At 44.8% G+C, this 23,089-nt stretch overlaps 1 protein-coding gene across 14 annotated transcripts in view; it reads right to left on the bottom strand.

Moving 5' to 3' along the window:
* Positions 1 to 23,089, bottom strand: part of PLXNA1 (plexin A1) — a 460,921-nt gene that overhangs the window by 312,424 nt on the left and 125,408 nt on the right. The window contains exon 4 of one of the 14 annotated variants that reach the window (XM_061618397.1): positions 22,351 to 22,418. The exons of the other annotated variants lie outside the window; for them this stretch is intronic. Within the exon in view, the coding sequence (XP_061474381.1) occupies positions 22,386 to 22,418 (33 nt within the window). The 3' untranslated portion in view covers positions 22,351 to 22,385. Of the gene's footprint in view, positions 1 to 22,350; positions 22,419 to 23,089 lie in introns of those variants that run through there. 14 annotated transcript variants of the gene reach the window in all.

Here is a 23,089-nt window from a genome sequence, read left to right as displayed (position 1 = left end):
CTCCAGGAGGTTTCAAGGAGACCCTGGGGGCCAAAAACTGGTCCCCAGCAAGTTCCTATTCTAAGAGGTTAAGGATGGACTTGAACATTGATATCTTATGCTTAATTTTCTCTCTTCCCACCTCCCTCCTGCTCATATGAATGGTTCACTCTTTTGGACAGCATAATGTATGAGCTGGAAAGTCCTCCTATCAGAAAACCTGATGTAGGAGTCAATTCCCTGCTCACACATCAGACTGCTCCCTTGCATAGACTGTTCACATGAGTGAAAAGAAAAGAAAATAAGTAGCTGGCTGAAGCATGTGAATCAGTCTTAGGTCTGGCTCCAGATCTGAGGGAGTACTGAGAAAAGTGCTCCCTGAGTGCCTTTCATGTCAATGGACCACCCCCACCCACCTGGACATACCAGACAGCACTCCAGGCCAGGGATGGCTGGGAGACACAATTTTAATTTCTTACAATGCCCCAGAGGACCTGACATTGTCTCACTCCAGGGCAATGTGAAGAAATTATAATGGAGTCTCACAGACGTAGCGGCCAGCATGGAGGGCTCAGAACAGGTGTAAGTGATGGTGGACCCTGCTGGGTTAGTGGGGACCAGGCAGCTGCCCTAGGATGCCAGGTGCTGATGCTGGGTCTGAGCGCTAATTCTTTATCTCATACATCTAGTAGTTCTTTGTTCCATTCTTCCTTTCCTGGCTCCAGTCCCTGTTGCTTAGAGAGCATGTGCTCTTTACTAGACAGTGGTATTGAGGAAGTTAAAATAGGCCATGCTAATATTTAATGTGAACCTTTTGCCTGGTTCCTTCCCAGCATCACAATGTGTCCTGTGTGAAAGTATTAGGTGGGTCTGGTCCAGTCCCAGTTATACTGTTCCCAATTCACTCAAAGGCATATTAGGATAACTGGTTCTGGTAGGTTTGTTCGTGGACTGTTGTTATTTATATCATATGTTTAGGAGGAGGAATCTTGGGAAGGAGGGACATGAGTGTTTCCACCCCAATTTCAGTGATCATGGGTGGAGGGAGGTATAGCCATGGGGAGGTGATAAGCTACCATGGAAGACAAGGGCAAGACTACTTTGTTCCTCACTCTACTCCTCCCTGGTTGCTCATCTACTGTGCCCACTGGCCTGTGTGTGCTGTTGTTTAATTCCAGATCAGTACACAATAAGGCCACACTCATACATGATGATCACGGATGAGGATGCCAATCTGGTATATATTACCAAGACCTGGGTGGGTGAACTTGGAGGAGTTGATCTGAACCAGCTGTGCCCACCTGGATACTTGGTCCTACACCAGGCTACGTAGCTGGGAGGGGTGGGAGGGGTTGCTGTGATTCACAGAACTTCCATCTCTGTCACCAGGAAACCACTCTCTCTTGGAGCTGGCTGTGAGGGCCTGCACCTGGTATCGGGCCAAGGAGACAGTAAATTAGGGTTGCTGCTGGTATACTGTCCACCCTGCTGCCCAGAAGCTTCTCTGACCAAGCTGGTGAAGGCTGTCTCAGCGTGGTGTTGGAGGAACCCAGAACAATAGTCCTGGGTGGTTTCAATATGTCCGCTGAGGCTGCTTCTAGTGTTCTGGCTTAGGATTTCATGGCCTCCATGACAACCATGGGGATGTCTCAAGTTGTCATGGGTCTGACACATAGGACAGGACACACCCTTGATTTGGTTTTTGCTCCAGATGGAGGAAGGGGTGGTCTGGAGACAGGGAGTGGTGGATGTCACCCCACTATCATAGTCAGATCACTTCCTGGTGAAGTCTGGACCTACAGCACTGATCCTCCCCTGCTATCATGGGCCACATGGATTATGTGTGGCAGGATTGGAAGAATGGAAAGGGGTTTGTTGATGTAATGGAGGGGGCTGAGAAAATCACAGGGGAAGTGCTTCCAGAAATGTCTGCAAGCTCCGTGCCTAGTGAGTTTACTGTCACTAACCCCTCCCCCATCTGTGACAGCAAAAGAAATCCTCACTGGCACTCAGCCCAGACTTAGCCTTTGAACAGATAGACCCTAATGAACCAACTGGACTCTTCCAGAAAAATAATGAATACTGTTTGTCAGAGCCTGAAATAACAGTTTCTCCAAGGCTGCGCAGATTGGAGAAAAGATGGCTTCAGCAAAACAATTCACATCTCTGCCCAGAAGCCCCACCTCACCTCTAAGTCTGGAAAGCACTAGATTTAGCTTGAGCAAATAAAGTATCCGCACACCTCTCTTTTATTTGGAGTATCTGAACATGATAAGGTAGTTGCAACAACACTCCATTGCTGCTTCCATGCCTAGTTTGCATCTGTTCTGCATCCTGATATGCCTCATACATTTTGATGCTTCATCCCTGTGCTGACTTCTGAAATAAAGTCTCATGCAAAATCTAGTCTTCAAGTCCTGAGTCTGCTTCTGTGGTTGGGAACCAGGACACCTGCAGGGGTGGTGGATAGATTAAGATGGTCCACTTCTGGAGACTAATGGAATCCAATGGATTCCTGAATGCACGGGGGAGTTTCCAGTAGATAGAGCAGGTGACCCTGATGACGTCCTTGTTGTGCTGTGGAACAATAAGATGCATCAGATTCTTGACACAGTTGCCCTGGCACTGTGGAGCCCGATTTGCACCTTGGTACACCAGTGAACTAAGGGCAATGAACAAGGCCAGACGACAGCTAGAGTGCAAGCAACAAAAGACAGCTGTCAGGCTGATTAGGCATGAGGGAGGGTTTAAAACTCCATTTCCCAGAGTTGATGTTAGCAGACTCCAGACAATATGAAAAGGTTCCACTGGACAGCTACTTGAGCATGTGATGGAGGCAGAGAAGTGGGTCTTCTTCACCACCCTCACTGCCACACAGTAGGCATGGTTATGTTATTTTATGGAAGCCCCCGGTGAATTGTTTGCAAGGCACTTTGAGGGTAAAGTAACTTGCCTTCATAGCAATCTTGATGCCACATTCACTGCAGTCCTTCAGTGAGATGTCTAGTGCAACATCTGCTGCAATGTCTTGGGATCAGTTTCAGTTGATGCAGGCTGATGAAGTGGACAAGGTGCTTGCAATGATGCAGCCAGCAATGTGTCTTCTTGACCCTTGCACTCTTACCTTATTAAAGCTTGCTGAGGGTGTATAACCAAGTGGATCCAGGGTTTGGTCAATGCATCTCTGCAGGAGGGAGTGGTCCCAGCTGCATTGAAAGAGACGGTGATCTGTCCACTCCGGAAGAATCCCCCCCTGGATCCATTGGTTTGTGACAACTACTGCCAGGTTGAAAATACCCACTTTTAAAGAAGGTGATCGAGAAGGTTGTGGTACAGCAATTGCAAGTACTTTGGGATAAAAGATTATCCATTCCAGTCTAGATTCAGGCCTGGTTATGGGAACCTGCCTTGGTCACACTGAGGGATGACTTTTATCAGGAGGACAGGGAAAGTATGGCCCTATTATTCTTACTTGATCTGTCTGCTTTTGATACCATTGAGTATGATACCCTCCTAAGCCGACTTGGTGAGATGGGTATTGAAGGCACTTTTTTAGAGATATCTGTCTCCAAAGTCAGTTTCAGAGAATAGCATTGGATGATTGTCTTTCAATCCACAGGTACCATCTTGTCCCCAATGCTGTTTAACATCCATTGAAGTTGTTGGGAGCAGTCATTAGGAGATTTGGGGTGAGCTGTCAGCAGTATGCTGATGATACACAACCCTATTTTTGATAACATCTGAACTGGGAAAGGATGTGCAAGCCCTGTGTCTGGACTCGGTGGTGGGCTGAATGAGGGCCAAATAACTGACTTTGAATCCTAGCAAGATGAGGTGCTGTGGACAGGTGGTTCCCAAGTCTGGATAACTGATCAATTGCCTGCTCTGTACTCCCCTTCAAAGATGAACATTACCTATAGCTGCTGGCTTCTTGCCTGCTACCCGCCATATTTAATTCCCCATTTCCCTTCTCTCCCACTCCATCCCACCCCGACAGAAGGTGAGACACTTTATAATTGTGTGTCAGATTTTTTTTTACCTGTTGTAAACCGCCCAGAGAGCTTCGGCTATGGGGCGGTATATAAATTGAATTATTATTATTATTATTATTATTATTAACAACAACAACAACAACAACATCTTGGAAATTCTCCATTTCTCTCTCTCAGTTACTTTTATGCATTAAAGTTGTAACAAGAAGAAGGGGAATGCTTATCCTCACTTGCTAAAAAGAAACACGTTCTTAATTTTAAATGTCGAGGGTACAAACGCATACTTGTCGGGAGACTCATAAACATAACAAGAGAAAGGAAGACACACAGGCAGAATGACCTTTGGGAAATAAATGTGGAATTGAAGGTTGGAAGCGCCCATCCTCTGTGCTGCTTTCAAAATGCCTTGGAGGTATTAGGAAGGGGAAATCATCACATTTGGTGGCTCTTACCAGTCATTTAAGGAATTGTATTGTATAAGAGCTGTTACAGACAAATTCTCTCAATATAATTTTTTTACTTTTTATTGTTTATGAGAAGTATTTTTATACTGCCCTGCAATCATACTCCCAGAGTGGTTTTAGGGCATTTCTTAAATAAAAGAAATATAAAAATGATGTCCCTGTTTAGTACAGCTTTTTTCATTGAAATAAACCTAATACTCCATTTCTGCCCTCGCCTTTCACTGAAAGCACACTTTTACCATTTAGGCCCAGTGAGAGAGAATAACTTGGCTGGAAGCCCTGTGAAATACAGCACAAAGATGAGGGGGGGAAATATGCCAGGAACCATTATCCCAGTACGCAGTTACATAGGGAAGCAGATAATAGCCACACGCTTGACCCAAGCTCACAGCAAAGCTGACTCTCCTCATCGCTTTATGTCCCTGCAGAGCTGGAGGATGCCAGCCAGGTTTTTCTTTCAGACTGAAGCACAATTTTGTTTGCATGGCTATGATGCACCCCAGGGACAGATGTGCAGCCTGGAATGCAAAAGAGAGGCTCAGAGACCAAAAAAGAAAAAAGAAATCCCCAAACCAAGTCTTGTCAGTAAGAACAATGCCCTAAGCATAACTGAGGCAGGAAGAAAATTCCTTAATAGGGTTATACAGTATATGAAAAACCACATTTGAGAAACTAAGGAGTTGGGAGCACCTATAAGAAGGGGGACACCTGTCCTTTCTTTTAGAAGCTGCTCTTACTGTACTATCCTGTTTTCTTAATACATTGATTGTATACACAGCTAAGAGGTGCATTCATAAGTGCAGATTATAGGAACATTGGAAGCTGCCTTATATTGAGTCAAACCATTGGTCAATCTAGCTCAGAAATATACTCAGCAGCAGCTCTCCAGGGTTTTCAGGCAGGAGGCTCTCCCAGCCCTACCTGCAGATGCTGGGGACTACCTGGAGACGCTTGGGACTTTCTGCATACAAGGCAGATGCTCTGCCACTTGGATCAGTATCCACTTAACACACAATCATTGGTAAATTAGGGGTGGTAAACAAGTAGGATTTCCCCCAGTCTTTAGGCATACTTATGAGAGGGCTGATATCATTCCACTGTTAGTCATGGTAAAAAGCAGCACCAGGAAATGGAAGTCATCCCAGATTAATTAACACACAGTAACAGTTTGATTTTATGAATCTGCCAAGAGTCAGACTGTAGCATCCCTGCTAAATCTATACCCAGTTAAAACTCAGTTTGAGATTCAAGTGAATTTCAGAATATAAATAGTGCTGTTTAACAGATTTCAGAAAATAAGAGATAATGAAATGCATCATTACTGTTGTATACAATGTTAAACATTTCATTGAAGCTTATGGTAACTGAATTATATACTTGAGGAAAGAGAATCTACACTTGATGGGAAACAGTATGATATAATAGGGGGAATTGTTTTTTCTAAAGCGTATAGTAAAGCACTACCTCATATTTGCTACTGGTTTTTTTCTTATTTATCCTATTAAGCAACATTCTTTCCCTATATTTCATTCAACCAAACTCTTCAGACATGGATACAAAACACTGCTATCTAACTTCAACATTAGAGAGAAGACCACAAATAATTCAATACCTTTTCTTTTATTCTCAGTTTTGGAATGACAATCCTTGGGCAGGATTAGAAAAAGATGCTTCACCAAACCAAAATGAATATTTGTGCTACAAAATGGCTGTCATGGGGAGAGTGGGGTCTTGGCATAACACAAAATGGCTGCCTTATCTAAAACAGCAGAAAAAGAGACAGAGCCACAAAATGGTGTGACATGCCCCCCCAATCTGCTGCCCCATTAATCCAATACCAACACACTCGCTCACAAGAGAAGATCTTTGCACCCCGCTTCTGATCAGAACAGAGGGGATGGTGTATGTCCAATCCTGGCATCCAATGAAATGTGGGCACGTTCAATGTATGAAAAACTGAGTCAGTGCAAACAGAACCTGAGCACTATGGATTTTTAAGATGATGTTTACAGAGACATTTTTCAGGTGCCACATGAAGTACTTGTGGGCACATTGAGCAGTATTAAATAATAGCGCTAGCACAGCAGGACTTTCTCTCCTCTCCTCCCCCCATGTACCCCTAAATCTGTTCCAGGGGTTAACCCAACCTTCCAGAGCAGATGTGGGGACGGTACAAGAAATTGAGGGGAAGACCTGTTGCAATAGTGCTAATCCTTGTGCTAGCACTATTAATTAGTTGAATATTGCCCATTGGCACCTGTAGGCACCACTCTGGTAACCCTAGAAGAACCTTTAACATCCAAACTTCACAGAAGATTTACACAGCGATTTTTGAGGTAATTTTTCTCCTCATGTTTCACAGATTGAAAGCGTAATCCTATGTATGTCTACTCAGAAGTAAGTCCCATCAAGTTCAATGAAACTTACTTTCAGGTTAGCATTGCAGCCTAAAGTAGCCTTGTTGTATAACAGCATAGGAATGATGTGTGTCTGCAAAAGCATCATACAGGAAGCCACACACTCTATGCCTATACAAACAGCAATACTATTTCTTCAATTGTTTTAGATGCGTTCCTAGCCATTCCAAAACAAGGCTGCTGAATTCTACATTTATTCATTTGCAACTTAAACTATGTGGATTTGCTACTGATTGATTTGATTCACAGTTTACTAACTCAGGGTACAATCCTTTATTAAAGATCTGTCAGATAACAGGCTTGTTTGTTTGTTTGTTTGTTTGTTTGTCCAGAATATTTATAAGCTGCTTCATATTCAAACCAATCTTTGCAAAAGTCCCACTGCACGAGTAGAACACCATAAATGTGCCACTGGCATTACTGTTCCATCAGCCAAGACATGCCAGAAGACAGCTGAAAGGGGCTGGGAAGGGATGTGAGCAGTGGGGGAGGGGGGATTGCTATACCCTGTAAATCAATATTACATACCTCTTCAATCCTTGACTATGCCCCTATTGTCCATGCAGCATTATTTTCCTCCCTCTAACTTCAGTAGAAGGGAGCACATATACCCAGCCCTGTATTGACAACCGTCCTGCCGTCACAACAGAGCATAGGATGTGGTGTAACTCAGCATCCAAGCAAAGTACAACATACCAGTGTACAAACTCCACACAAGGATCCCATAGCTCTGATGATACAGAGAGTGGCATGGAACTATATCTCTTGTGCCTGGGGAAAATTTGGTGAGGGGCAGTAGTGTAGTGGAAAATTCAAAAATGCAGGGTCCCTTCATAATAGTCACACCGTGCCCCCTTCTAAGATTGTACAACCTTTTAAAATTAATAGAATAATCTGGCCAGCCTTGAACACTGCTTTCTGCTTCTCTGTCACTGTCACAATTTGACTATTCTTTCTCACTGCCAAAGACATTGCTTAAATTGCTGTATTCAGTGTCTATGCATTTATCTCTTGCCGTTTGATGATGTAGGTGTGATGCTATAATCAGGATTCACTGTCTCTTCCTCTGCAATTACAGAATTCTCACTCTCCACAACTTGGCTTTTGGAAGTAGGACCTAACAGGAACTCCCTTCACTCTCATTGGCTCCTCAGCAGGAAATGACAAGGAAGCTAGTTAGAAGACTCTTCTCAGTGGCAAACACACTCCCCTTTCACACTTATTGGCTCATAGTATCCTGGAGACATTGTGACCCTGCTAGGACTTGGCTCTCAAAAAAGTAAGGGGTCTAAGACATCCTCACCCCTGAGACCCTGTATGACAACACAACTGGTAAGAGGAACTAGGGAGAAAGTTTGCACTTTGCTCACCAAGGGAACACTCCGCACAAAGCAGCCTAACCTCACAACACACGTGGAAAATTGAGCACCCTGCTAACACTTCTCTGCATAGAACCCAAACAGGTACCTTGCCTTGGACTGCAGACACAAGTGCCCAACACCAAACTACTCCAACAAGTGGAATGTGAAGACAGAACACCCCAAACAGGAAGGCAAATATGCTTGCTGCAAAGAAGAATGGCTGCTCACTGGGGCAGGGTACATGTCACCTCGCTGCTGAAATAATTGCACTGGCTACCTATTAGCTACCGGGCTAAGTTCAAGGTTCTAGTTTTGGTGTACAAAGCCCTATACAGCTTGGGACCAGGATTCCTGAAAGACCGTCTTATGCCTTATAAACCGTCATTACTGCGCTCTGCAGGTGAGGGTCTCCTACAAATACCATCTTATCAGGAGGTCCGTTCTGCACAACATAGGAAACGGACCTTTAGTGTGGTGGCACCTACCCTGTGGAATTCCCTCCCCTTAAATATTAGGCAGGTGCCATCTCTGTTATCTTTTCGGCACCAACTGAAGACCTTCCTCTTTCAACAAGCCTTTTAAGTAGAGACCTTATCCCAGTCTGCAACTGTGTTGGAATTGCTTTTTAATATATTTTAAACCTTCTTTTTTAATGTTTTTAAAGCTTTTTTAAAATGTTTTTAAAGATGTTTTAATGTTTTTAATGGTTGTGTTCTAATATATTTTGAAGTGTGTTTTTATGATGTTTTAAAGTGCTTTCAGTGCTTTTGTTTGCCACCCTGGGCTCCTACTGGGAGAAAGGGCGGGATATAAATCAAATAAATATCTAAACAAATACTTGGTGACTTCAGTGGTGGGGTTATTGCTGGCTGTGCCACCAGGGCTGATGGGAGTGGGGGTGCTGTGTTGTGGCATCATCCTGCATGTTACATGTGTGGCAGTGGCGGCTTGTGCCCATTGAGACTGGTGGGGCAGAAGGCAAGGAGACCAAGAGGAGGAGGAGTCAGAGCCAATGACAGGCACAGCCAACTAATTCGAGTTTTGTCCCCATCCTCCTCCCTGCTGCACTCTACAAAGGGCGACATTGAGACCACAAAGGAAGACGCTGACAGGCAGTGTCTCCCCCTGGACTTATTGTAAATAAGAAGAAAGGCAGTGGAGGCTGGCTGAGCACAGACTGAGGCTGGTGAGGCAGCACCTCATGTGTCCTAACTGCCTCCACTGATGCGGGGCAATACAGGAGGGTGTCCTAGACATGTCTGTTTCACTGCAAGAGTATTGGCTCCTTATATGTGTGAGCAGTATCAGCACAGACCTGTACGGAGCCTCCACGGATGCTGTGGACACGTCTGCCGGTTTTATGCAATTTTTTTGTTTTTGGATGCTGTGTTTTCCTCTCCCCTCCCAGACTCAGCACAGTATATTGGATACAGCCACCATTCTGCTGGCAACATGTCAACATATTCCCCATCCTAGCATAATATAAGATGGTTGCTCTATCAGGCAGTTAGTAGCCTGAAACTGGCTAGTAGTTTACATTATTAGCCTGGAAAACTGACTTTTTAAACAACTAAAACTTCAGGTTTGATCCCTTAATCCCTCAAAAGACTCACTGAACATAGATTTCACCTGGGGGGTGGGGGTGGCAAATAAATTAAGTCAAACATTCAAGCCAGAATGATCAAATTGACAAACTGAATTTGCAGCACTTAAAACATGAAGGTTTCATTTTGTAAATCCAGGAAGTTCAGTCCCAAAGAGGCCCTGCAAAGTCCTGTAAAAAGTTCCAAGGCCCTCTGAAACTATCTTCATGTTCTTCCATCTGGTATGACAAAGTGTCACTAATGCTGCAGATTAATGCACTGGGCAGCCTGTGGATGTCACAAAATAGACAACAGGAATGCATGACAGCCTTGTCCTACAGGGTAGTCCTAAAAGCTGAAACCACAGAGATGCTAGCCGTATTCAGAAAACCACCATACACACTCTATGCATGGTGCATGAGGGGGATGCGGAGCTGTATCAACTCGCCTGCCTCCAACATAGGACAAGCCAACAAGTCACATACCCCTGGTGTCCAAGCATACAGTGCAAACACATGCAGAGAGAGCGCCTTCGTATGTGTACATGTGAAGGCTTTTTCTCTGCATATGTTTACACGGTGCATGAACATGTTAAGGGAAGGGGCTAGTAGGTGTGCTCTATCCAGGGGCAGGGCTAGTCAGTCCAACCCTTCTCCCCTCTCCTGAGTGGATAGAATATGTGAGACATTCTTCTGAATGGAGCTAATACCAAATATCTCTTCCCTAAACCCTGCATTTAAAGGGCACGTATGTCTTTGAAATAAGCAGCCTAACAAGCTGGAAGAATTGCAAGTTATGAAAGAAGTAGTAAGTACAACCCTTGGAAGCAAACTCTCCCATTCAAAATCCCTTCAGCTGCTTCTCTTCCTGTAGAGTAATTTTACTCCCCCTCCCCCCCCCACTGTTGGGAGAAACGGTCCTGGGAGGGAAGGAGCAACTTTAAGCAGAAAAATGGCTGAACAGGAAAGCCCGTCACCTTACTTACTTCCATTTCGCTGCTCAAACTCATAGCCTCCAGAGGCTGCTTTTGGTTTTCATTTAAATGGCAAAGGTACATGCAATTGAATGTCACAAATCATTTGAGCCTTTGACCTGTCTGCTACAGAACTCCACCCCACACACACACACCTTCATAATTAATTCACTAACAGGCAAAAAACCCTTGCGGTTTAAGAACGTATCTACAGGCAACAGATATTTCTCTCAAACTTCAAAAAGCAGGGAAATTGGGCAGCTATAGTGAATGCACCAGGGGAGCAGGAGACCTGAACTCCTCTCTGAGATATTGTACTGCCCTACAAATTGGTCAAAATGTAAACACAATTTGGAGTGGTCTTTCACAGTCCAATTCACTTCCTGTGAAAGAGGAGGGGGGGAAGGAGGGGATTGGAAGGTGATGGGGGAGGAAAGGGGCAAGAGGGAGGGGATAGGAGGGAGGAGGAGGGGAGGGCATGTTTCATCATTTGCATGCTTTTTGAGTTCAGTGGGATTTACCCCTGTGCAATCATGCTTAGGATAGGTGAAACTGACCTGGAGAAGGGGCAGGAAGGGGAGAGAGGAAGAGGGAAGGGAGAGGGGAGGAGATTGGATGGGTGGGTACTGGGCAGAGGGGAAGCCCCTTTCCATTCCAAAAGGAAAACAGTATGAACGGTATCATTCTTTTTCATGGTTTCCTCCTCCTTTTTATTCTACAGCAGGCACATGTAGCCTCCCTCCCAATTTAAACCAAAGCTGGCCCTGACCACATCCACACCAGAATGTTATTTCACTTAATTTATTTATTTATTAAATTTATTAGTCGCCCATCTGGCTGGCAATCCAGCCACTCTGAGCGACGTACAAATTCAAAACATATAGTTACATTAAAATATTAAAATCTCAAACAATAATAATAAAACCTAACTCTTTCCCAAGGACACTGAGGTAACAGGCCTGTTATGTGTTCCACAGAAATGGGGAAGAGCAGTTGTGAACTCACTAATGGAAGGGGATCACTCCCTAGCATAGACCCAAAGCTGGAACAGACAACACTCCAAAAGGTAGTAAGAACCCTATCCCTTTATTGAATGCACTGGAAAAGCTTGCATCGTGGTTTCTTTCTGAAGGGACAGAGGCAAAGACAGAACTGCAGTTCAAGGAGAATTACTGGACACTTTAGACCAGTGATTCTCAAAACAGTGCGCCCAGACACACTGGTGCGCCCTAAGAGGTGGCTAGGTGTGCCTCAAATATTATGAAAGTATATTTTAAAAATGAGAAGAAACCCATTTGTATAGGGTAAGTAATAGTTTTCTATAGTTTAAGTTATTTTTATTCATAGTTTAAAATATATTAATATATTTTTAATTTTGTACATGAAGTGCGCCAGAAAAATTGCATATGTTTTACAGTGCGCCAAGAGCCAAACATGTTTGAGAACCACTGCTTTAGACAGTCATGGCTTCTCCCAAAGACACCTGGGAATTGTAGTTAGTGAAGGGTGCTGAGAGTTGCTAGGAGAGGCCCTGTTCCCCTCACAGACCTTCAATCAGAGTGGTTGACTGTTAAACCACTCTGGCCACTGGAGCTCTGTCAGGGAATAGGAGTCTCCTCTCAGCATTCTTCACGAACTACACTTCCCAGAATTCTGTGGGGGAAGCCATGACTCTCTAAAGTGAAATAAAGGTATTGTGTGGGTATAGCCCCCTGATTAGGCAAGCCCTGGCTATATCTGGCTCTTGGGGCTCTTCATACTTCCTACTGGCCTTGCCTTGCCCTCTCTGTGTGTTATTGCCTGGCTGGAATGTGTCCCTGAACTCTTGCTAAAACCTGTTGCTTTTCTAAATGGAGGACTGAGAAGAATGTAACCTTCAGATCTGCTACCTTGGCTTCTATGAATCAGACTTGTTCCCTGAAACCAGGAACTCTTTGCACTAAACACATATCCATGACTTCTGTCCAGAGACCCAGTGCCTGCAGGAGGAAGGGGACCACCATCGCCCAGGGAAGAAGGAGTGTCATTTGCTGCTGCTGTCTGCCTGCCTGCCTGCTTGCTTGCTGCTGCTGCTCAGCTACCACCACTGCCCTCTCCCTGTTGGACTTCTGCTCTACAGGTGTCACGCCTTGCAGGACCAGGCCCCCAGATACTCAGCCAGCTGTTGCTGATTTTTCCACCTGTCCCTTCCCTGGAGGAGATACATAAGCTGGCTGGCTGAGGTGGCTTCTGCTTTACAGATTGCCTGGCTTCTTGTGGGTCTGGCAGGTCTTGAGTTATGTGCCTGGGAGAGAGGACACAGAGCCAAGTGGGGAGACTTGAGGAAGCCTCAATTAGTGTAGTGACAGGTAGAGGAAGATATGGCGTTGTGAGGAGGACTTGCCAGGTAAGGGGAATGCGGCCCAGGCAGTTAACAACTGTGCCTTGTTCCAGTCCTCCCCACACCTGCAGGTTTGTTGGTTGCCCTATCAGACAGCACTCAGACCTCAGGATGCTGCTCCTAAACACCACATCGGTGCATAATAAGATCTCCCTCATTCATGATTTAATTGTGGATGAGGAAGTCGATCTAGCATTTATAACCGAGACCTTGGTGGGTGAGCAGGGAGGAGTCAGTCTCTCCCAGCTATGCCCGCCAGGGTACCTGGTTCAGCATCAGGGTAGACCTGAGGGCGGGGAGGGGGGTTGCTGTGGTCTATAGGAGCTCCATCTCCCTCTACAAGCACCCTGTCCATGTGACTACTGGTCTGGAGTGTTTGCATCTTATGCTGGATCACCGGGACAGACTGGGGATTCTGTTGGTGTACCACCAACCCCTCTGCCCAACAGATTCCCTAGCTGAGCTGACGGAGGTGGTCTCGGGTGTACTGCTGAGATCCTCCAGACTATTGATTCTGGGGGATGTCAACATCCATGCTGAGGCCACCTTATTCGGGGCGGCTCAGGATTTCATGGTCTCCATGACAACCACGGGACTGTCCCAATATGCCATTGGCCCAACACATGTAGCAGGGCATACTCTAGATTTGGTTTTTGCAACTGGACATGGAAATGGTGATCTGAATGTGGGAGGCCTTACAACAGTCCCTCTGTCATGAACAGTTCACTGCTTGCTGAAGTTTAGACTTACAGTGGCTTCTCCCCTCTGCAAGTGTGGGGGGCCTATTAAGTTGGTCCGCCCACAGAGACTAATGGATCTGGATGGTTTCCAAAGGGTTCTGGGGAGTTTTCCAGCTGATAGGTCTGGCTCTCCTGTCGAAACCCTGGTTGAACTATGGAATAGAGAAATGACCCGGGAGGTTGACATGATTGCTCCTGAGCGCCCTCTCCAGTGTGGAGCTCGTACGGCTCCATGGTATACCCCAGAGCTGAGAGCAATGAAACAATATAGGAGACGGATTGAGTGCAGATGGAGACGAACTCCTGGTGGATGCAATTATACACTGGTAAGTGCCTATGGTAAGCTGTATTTAGGGGCAGTGAGGGCAGCAAAAAAAATATATTTTGCTGCCACTGTCAAATCATCAATCTGCCGCCCAGCGGAGTTCTTCAGAATTGTCCAGGGGCTATTACATGCTGGCCCCAAGGACATGGTAGAACCATCTGTGGCCCATTGTAATGAATTTACTAGGCACTTCCAGGATAAAATCTTTAGCATCCGCCAGAACTTAAGGCTCCAGTGTTATAGCAGGTGAATTAAGCAGGGTATCCAGAACACAGCCCTGTCCCGATTTCATGGATGAGTTTCAGTTGGTACAGCTTGAGGATGTTGACAAGGTCCTTGGACAGGTTCGTGCAACCACTTCTGTGCTGGATCCTTGCCCTTCTTGGCTAATAGAAGTTAGCAGGGATGGAACAGCCGGCTGCGACAGGGAAATGATTAATGCCTCTCTGCACGGCGGTGGTTCCACTCCTACTTGACAGGTCGGCTCCAGAAGGTGGTGCTTGGGGAACATTGCTCGGCACCCTGGACTCTCCAGTATGGGGTTCCGCAGGGGTCAGTTCTGTCCCCCATGCTGTTCAACATCTACATGAAACCGTTGGGTGCGGTCATCCGGAGCTTTGGAGTGCATTGCCATCAGTATGCTGATGACACGCAGCTCTATTTCTCCTTTTCATCTTCTTCAGGTGAGGCTGTCAATGTGCTGAACCGGTGCCTGGCTGCGACAATGGACTGGATGAGGGCTAATAAACTGAGGCTCAATCCAGACAAGACTGAGATGCTGCTAGTGGTTGGTTCTTCTGACCGGATGGTGGCTGTCCAACCTGTCCTGGATGGGGTTGCACTCCCCCTGAAGGAGCAGGTTCGTAGCTTGGGGATTCTCCTAGAACCATCTCTGTCACTTGAGGCTCAGGTAGCCTCGGTGGCACGGAATGACTTCTACCAACTTCGGTTGCTGGCTCAGCTACACCCCTATCTGGATACGGATAACTTGGCTTCAGTTGTCCATGCTCTGGTAACCTCCAAGTTAGATTACTGCAATGCGCTCTACGTGGGGGTGCCTTTGAAGACGGTTCGGAAAGTGCAGCTTGTACCAAATGCCGCGGCCAGATTGGCAACAGGGACCAGACGGTTTGAACATATAAAACTGATTCTGGCCCGCTTGCATTGGCTGCCTGTATGTTTCCAAGCTCGATTCAAGGTGGTTTTTAACCTATAAAGCCTTATATGGCTTATGACCACAATACCTGATGGAACGCCTCTCCTGACATGAACCCACCCATACACTACGCTCAACATCCAAGGCCCTCCTCCGGGTGCCTGCTCAGAGGATGGCAACAAGGGAGAGGGCCTTCTCAGTGGTGGCCCCCAAATTATGGAATGATCTCTCTGACGAGGTGCACCTGTAACCTTACCAAAAAGTTCTGAAAACCTCTTCATGCACATGAGTGCAATACAAACACCTGTGAAGTGCAAAAATCACACGTATTGCAAATGCATAGTTCTCCTTTAAAGTAAATCCTCTGGAGCAGGGCCGGCTCCAGGCATGCGGGGGCCCTTGGGCATCAGCTTGCCCTGGCCCCCCGGTCGGTCAGTGTGCGTGCGTGCATGCGTGCCCCCCTGTGCCCCCTACGCCCCCCCTACCTGTCTAGTCTTTACCATTGCCCTTAATGAAGATGGTGGCCGCAGTTTCCCTAAGGGAACCAAAAAGTTCTGAAAACCTCTTCATGCACATGAGTGCAATACAAACACCTGTGAAGTGCAAAAATCACACGTATTGCAAATGCATAGTTCTCCTTTAAAGTAAATCCTCTGGAGCAGGGCCGGCTCCAGGCATGCGGGGGCCCTTGGGCATCAGCTTGCCCTGGCCCCCCGGTCGGTCAGTGTGCGTGCGTGCATGCGTGCCCCCCTGTGCCCCCTACGCCCCCCCTACCTGTCTAGTCTTTACCATTGCCCTTAATGAAGATGGTGGCCGCAGTTTCCCTAAGGGGAATGAAGCCTCCGCCGCCATCTTTGTTGATGGCACACGTGCATGCTACGCGCGCACATCTCTGCCATCAACTAAGATGGCGGCAGCGGCTTCAGTACCTTAGGGAAGCTGCGGCCGCCATCTTCATTAAGGGCCATGCTAAAAAGCTGGCTGACAGGTAAGTGAGGGACATGGGGGGGTGCGGATCGCAGAAGGGGAGCGGAGGGCCCCTCAGGGGCTCCTGTAGCTCCAGGGCCCTCAGGCCAGTGCCCAACCTGGCCCCCCTTTAGAACCGGCCCTGCTCTGGAGTATAATTTACAACCTAACATGTTCCCCGCATTTCACTTTTCTGCACATGGATGTATAAATCAAAAGCATCCTTTCATGGAAATCTCAATTTAGACCTCATTGCCTCCATTTTACATAAAATGCCACGGGGCAGGTCCCCTTCTTCCTATGCTGTGGTCATATCAAGCCAATTTATTCTGCAGAACCTACAGCTGATTTAAAAAAGTGAAGCATGCTATGGCAAAACCAGCGACTCTACATTGTTCCATCCAATACAGTCCAAGAAAGCTCATCCAAGTTACCTTTGCAGCGTTAGCTGTGTGGGCTCCATGTTTGTGCACAGGATCAGGAGCCAGAACCTTTCCACTTCTAATGCCAACTCTGATTTCACAGCTGGATGACTTCACTTCCCTTATATTCAGTTTCTCCATTTGTACCCCCACCCAAATTACCATGAGGCTGGCTGAGACAGCTTTTAATGAACAGTGCTCTGGAAGTGTGACTATTACTATTTTCCATGGGCAATTCCAGCTATGGTCAACTTGGCTGCAACATACAATTATTTTGGAAAGCTTTATAAACATAAAGAGTATGTCTGGAATTTTTTGTTTGACTGGTTGTTTTTTTGAACATATGAATTTTTCAGTGGTATTTCTTTTTAAATGGCTGCTGTTTAGATTTAATTAACTTTAATGAGAAACAAAGACTGTTTTTGCTAAACAGAAAGCCATGTGTTTTAACTCAGGCCGGGGGGGGGGACTGTGCCCACCCACCCTAAAAATGCAGTAAATTATGCTCTTCACACCTTTCAGACAGGGATGGCACTCACTTAGCCTTGCCTCTCCCTCCTGAACTATTCTCATCTGCATTCATTTTGCATCAATGGCAAATATCTCAATATAAACCAGAATCTGTCATCTGATTTCCTGTTCTGCCCACTAGATAATGGTGTGTGGTTTTGATCCCGCCTCCACCTAGATAGGTAGATTTGATCTTCAATTTGTAGAATACCTTCTGTAAGCCTGAATCACTGGAGCTGTATCACAATAGGCTGACCAGTATTCAGTGGGTGATCTTCTATATCATACTGACATATTTATAACAGAAAAATGCCTAGCATTATGATGGCTAAAGGAACTGTGTGCATGACTGAACTCCTTGTGGGATCCTTTTCGGGGAAGATTAAGCCACCTAAGTGTTAAGGACAGAGGACCTTTTTATCCCCTCATCACAGCAGTGCCCACTTACTTTCGCCCATGTAAGTAAATGGCTGCCATGCACTCCTATGAGGAAAAGTAAACATTGATGCATGTGGGAGCGCTACTAGGGATTTATTCTCCATCCCACTTACCCTGCCTGGTAATCCCATCTGTAAAGAACGAAATGTGTTCCTCTTTGTATAGCCTCTGTATCTGCATTATTCTATCTTGGGTTCTGTTTCTTGGTCAGACCATAATGTACATCATTGTGCACAGAGCTTGGAAAAGTTACTTTTTTGAACTACAACTCCCATCAGCCCAATCCAGTGGCCATGATGGCTGGGGCTGATGGGAGTTGTAGTTCAAAAAAAGTAACTTTTCCAAGCTCTGATTCTGCATTTGTCTTCTGCTGAATTTAATGTTATTGCAATGGTTTCATGAGAGTAAGGAGAGAAATGGTGTCAAGAATATCACACTTCATGTTAAAAATCCCATTTATTAATGGGGGCGATGATTAATATAGTGATTTATCAATGATTATCAAATAGTTTAATAACTGATTCATCAATTGCTATAGGATGAAAAAAGAATGTGCCAGGATAACAGCTTGCTGATAAACTTGGCTAATAACCATCTGTAACACTGTCTGTTGATGCATTTCTAGCCATTTATAATCCACGCATAAACACACCTAGGTGTCATTTATTCAACTTTTACAAGCAAGACCTTGATATCAACATTGACCATTAAGTCAGTAATACACTGCGAAGCAAGAGAGTGCATCTGTCTTTAATGTCAGCCAACAAAGCATGCTATGCTATTGATGTTATCCCTATAACAGTCTCACAGGCCACCTGTTAACTCCCACATATATTACGCTTACAGATATGCATTAGGTTCCATCTGCAAAGTTCTAAATATGTGCCCCCCAGAACAAAACAAAACAAAATTTACACAGTATGCCTCTGTATATCACATTCACAAGTGGGAAGAGTTGCACTCAGGCTCTTCTTGCAATCTTCCCATAGAGATCTGGTTGGCCACTGGATGCTAGGTGGGCCCCACCCACACACACCCTCTTCTTCTGGATCAGCCCTAGTGAACTTTGTCCCTCTGCCCTCTGACATGTGGGAGCAAGGTCATTTGCAACAGTTAGTTTGTTGAAAGGCCAAAGGTGAACAGCCTCTGTAAAGATAAGAAATGCCTTGGAAGCTGGATTGTTTCTGGGTCACACACAAGAGGTTGAGAAACAGCAGCATAGATTACTGAACCTAGAATATAAACAAGGCCATCAGAGCTTAGAATGGTCATATAAGACAAACTTGTACTGGTCAGAGGAGGGCAAAATGAAACAACTATATAGGATAGAGGGGTTTAGGGTATTTACCTCCTGGATCCTCTTTCCAAACTCATGTGTTAGCTGTCCCACATGGTGAAAGCCACTTGAATGGATGGCCTTAGACAGATCTTGAAGGGACTATATGTGTCACTCAGCCTTTCAACACGTTGGGGTTTTCAGAGCACGTGAGAAGAATATGGGACCCCTCTCAAGCCCAGTCCCCTCAGTTCCTCTCCCCTCAATGGCCAACAAAGGAATCAAATGGCTGATATTTCAGAAAACGTAATAAGGGACAAAAAGTAAAACTAGCCACACAATAAAACAAAGGAAAATGCAAACCATTTCTTCCAGCTGCAGGTACACAACATTCCAGAACATGAGCTTCCACAAAGTAAAAAGGATCTCCCTGTTACAGTCTCACCCTGTGGCAGCTCATGTTAGTCCAAGTCCAAAATGGAAATTCCAGGACTCAACCTAATTTCTTTGTTAGTTCTGGCCTTTTCCTCCACTTTGTGAGTTATCTTTATGTCTCTTTGTTTATCCTCCTAAGTAAAATTCTACTGTCAAGCTGGCTGCATCAGCATCATTCAGTTTCCCTTGCCTTTGCCTCAATCTACCTCTCAGGGTCCAGCAGGCTGAAACCAGGCAGGTTGGTAGCCTGGCATTTGGCTATGCATATATTTGTTGCCATGGTCAGGCAGGGTTTAGGAATCAACTGATTTAATTCAGTCACTGGGAACTGGAACTACCACTATGTGTTTTGGGCTGCCTGACACATAATCAGAGGTGACAAAACCTCCCAATGAGGAAGGAGGAGGATTCAGCCAGATATGAAATGAGGTGGATTCTTCCCTATTGTGGAAGTTTAGGTATGGAAACTGGTGGAAGCAGGGGGAGCCACATTGCTCCAAGTGCCTTTCTTAAATGACAGGACAGGGTTTAACTTGCCCTCTGGAAGAGCTCTGGAGAGAATGGACAATGGAGAATTAGCAGCAAAATCCCAGAAGCTGGTACACTTGATCAGTGTTAATCCTCCAAACTCTCCCTAATGCCTAGGCCTGTCCCTGGTGCTGCACGTGCTGGGATAGATAATGCCTAGAGCTGTTCACTAACAAAGAGACTTCAAGTAGGCAGAACAGGGAGAAGAAAAAGACATTTTCAGCATGGTCTTGATTAGAACAAAGTTGATGGGGGAGGGGGGCAAATTAAAGGTGAAAGGGAAACCATTTGGCAGCAAGATTAATTTTTCAATGCTCTTCTCAGAGCCTGCCCTAAACTGACTCTGTGGCCAGGAACATTTTATATTATTAGCCCTATTTTTAAAATGTAGTTGCTGATTCAGACAAACCTAGCAACTTAAGGGACCCCTGGTTGGATTTATTTCCTATTCATAAAGTGGCTTATGAAGGAAAATGGTAAGCAAAAACAACAACAACTACAGTCTTCTGGGACCTCCATACAGTGGGCATATGAAAGAAGCAGGCCGTGCTGACTTCCTTTTAGCCCTGCTCAAATAAATCAACAGGTTAGGGACAGCTCAGCACCCTGCAGCCAAGAATAAAAGACTCTCTCCTCAGTCACCATCACTCCTCTAAATTCAGTTCCAAGAGTGAGGTACTCTCCTTTGTAAGAGACAGCTAAAACTACTTGTTGCCCAGTTCCCCACTAGAAGGGATAAAAAGGTAGAATGTGGAGGTAATGTATACATTATTTCAACTCCCACCCAACCATGGAAAGATAGGGGGAGAGGGGGAGAGAATGGTTTTAAATGACATACAGTGGCATCAATGGGAAATGATTTTATATTTATTTATTTATCTAACAAAATTGATATACCACTTAATTGTAAAAAAATCTAAGCTGTTTACAAAAAACATTAAAATTATGGATAAAACAGTTAAAAACAAGTAATTAAAATTTTAAGACAAATAAAACAGCAACAGACTAAAAAGATTAAATCACAAATATGCATGGGTCTGGATAGGCATGCCTCAACAAAAGAAGTTTGACTTGCAATGGAATCAACAAACAAATGCCTGTTATTAGCTAATGTTTGATCAGTATGAATGTGTTTATTATACCACCCACAGTGGGTGGGGTCACCTGAAGACATCTAAAACTAATTGCTATAAAAACATAGGATGACATTTTTCATTCTGAGAATCTATATGTTAATACTACATCTAGTATTTAACTTCTCCTTTGGCTGTGTTAAGCATATTCTAATCAAATATGAGTCCACATTCTATTAAAAGTGTAAGCAGAGTTTGGAGTGGATAGGAAGCTACACTTGAAAACATTACATGAATCCAGTGAAATGTGTTTGCACATTTACATTAGGGAAAATTGCATTTACCTTCAGGAAAAGGAAGATGCTGCACTAGACTATGGGAGAAAAAGTACTAGTGAGGCGGTGTGACCCCTTGCTTCCAGGGAAAGCAAGATCTCACACAGCTAGGGGAAAGCACATTGCAACAGCCCACAGAACAGCAATTTGCCTCATTAAATTTCATCACATTATGCCAGTTTCATGAATTTAACATTGTCCCTAGACTATTGTTTGTCTGAAAATTAAATTAAAACAACATTTGTTCTTTCAATGAGTTTGTCAATTACAGAGGCCAGAGGAGGATGGAGGCAAGAGAAGAAGTAGGGCTGGGGTATCTATAGCTCTATCTTCTTATCCTCTCAGGAAGAATGGGGGGGTGGACAGCTGTTTTTGGAACAGCAATACACACTGCTATATCCATGAGAACCATATGGGTAACCTCAGATTGGCCACACAATACCACAAATTGTGAAATTAGGCTGGTGCCATAGTCCTTGTGGCTAATCCAACAGGTACTAGCTCACAGGATCAGAGTGTCATTATGGTTTTACAGGAAATGTATTTTTAAGAGAAAAAGAGACAGCTGATAAATCTGGAGTTGCCTATGTCAGAGGTTTTCAGACTACCTATACTCAACTCCATGTTATTGATCAATTAAACTGGCAGGGTGGAAATCTCACGCTGAATATTTCTAACCATCTACTTTCATTCCTTAACTCATGATCTGAAATGAAATACCTCATCACATGGTGCTGGTTCCCTTTCCTACTTCCAGCTGCTAAATTACATTAAAAGGATGCGGAAAATAAACTCAATAGCTTGCCTGTTATTGCTTTTCTTGTAGGCAATTGCTGTAGTTGCCACAAGGATGTTTAGCATTAGCAAATGGGCTCAGCAATCACAGCGTCCCTGCTAAAATATCTTCTTTGCTATGAAGATACATTTTAGGCATCAGCCATCAAATCCAGCCCTTTAGGCAATCTTGGGCTGTATAAATCTTCCACTATGGCCTGCTGTTTCAGAAATCTTTGTTGTCGGATTATTATCATGCTATGTATCATCAGGTTTGTTCTCCTCAGCTTCCTGGGACAAAGAATGGAAAGAACAAAAGTGTTGCTGGTAGGAAGTCTTGCTGTCATCAGTGCTGCTTTTTAAGTGTACAATGCAAAACTTTTGGGGCTACAACACAGCACCTTCTTTTGCTCCATAACTTGGTGTAGAGGCCAAAGTGAAAAACAAAGGAAACAAATTTGTGTCAAGATAAGAAGATTTAAAACAGTATACAAACTGAAATTAGGCAAAATCTGGAAAAAATATCAGTTGGCAGGAAAAGTACAAGTAATGCCCGGAATCCATCTTAGAACCTTAAGGCTCTGCTGCTCTAATGTTCCACAGTTATATTCCCACATCTGAAATTCTGAATATACTTGTAACCATACTTGCACTGGTATACTTCAGCTGCAACCTGCAGTATTTATTCCCTATCCCCCTTCCAGTTCTGGGTTCCCACATGCAGATCCATCAGTTGACTTCAAATCAGCATCTGAAGCCCCTGTCCATGCTATTTATGACTAAAGCCTTCACAGTCAGCTGGAAGTTATGCACCCCATTCCTGCTTGACAGTTCCTTCTTTGTCCCTCAAATATTCCTTGATTCCTCCTGAGTAGATATGCTAACGATGCAAGCTACACAAGATTTCTCTGATGAGTCTGAGTGGAAGACAGAAGCCATAAAACTCATCAATTTTAAAGCAC

This window comes from Rhineura floridana, chromosome 3, assembly GCF_030035675.1.
Source record: "Rhineura floridana isolate rRhiFlo1 chromosome 3, rRhiFlo1.hap2, whole genome shotgun sequence".
Lineage (NCBI taxonomy): Eukaryota > Metazoa > Chordata > Lepidosauria > Squamata > Rhineuridae > Rhineura > Rhineura floridana.
The sequence above is the reverse complement of the archived record's forward strand: the minus strand, read 5'-3'. Positions and strand labels throughout refer to the sequence as shown.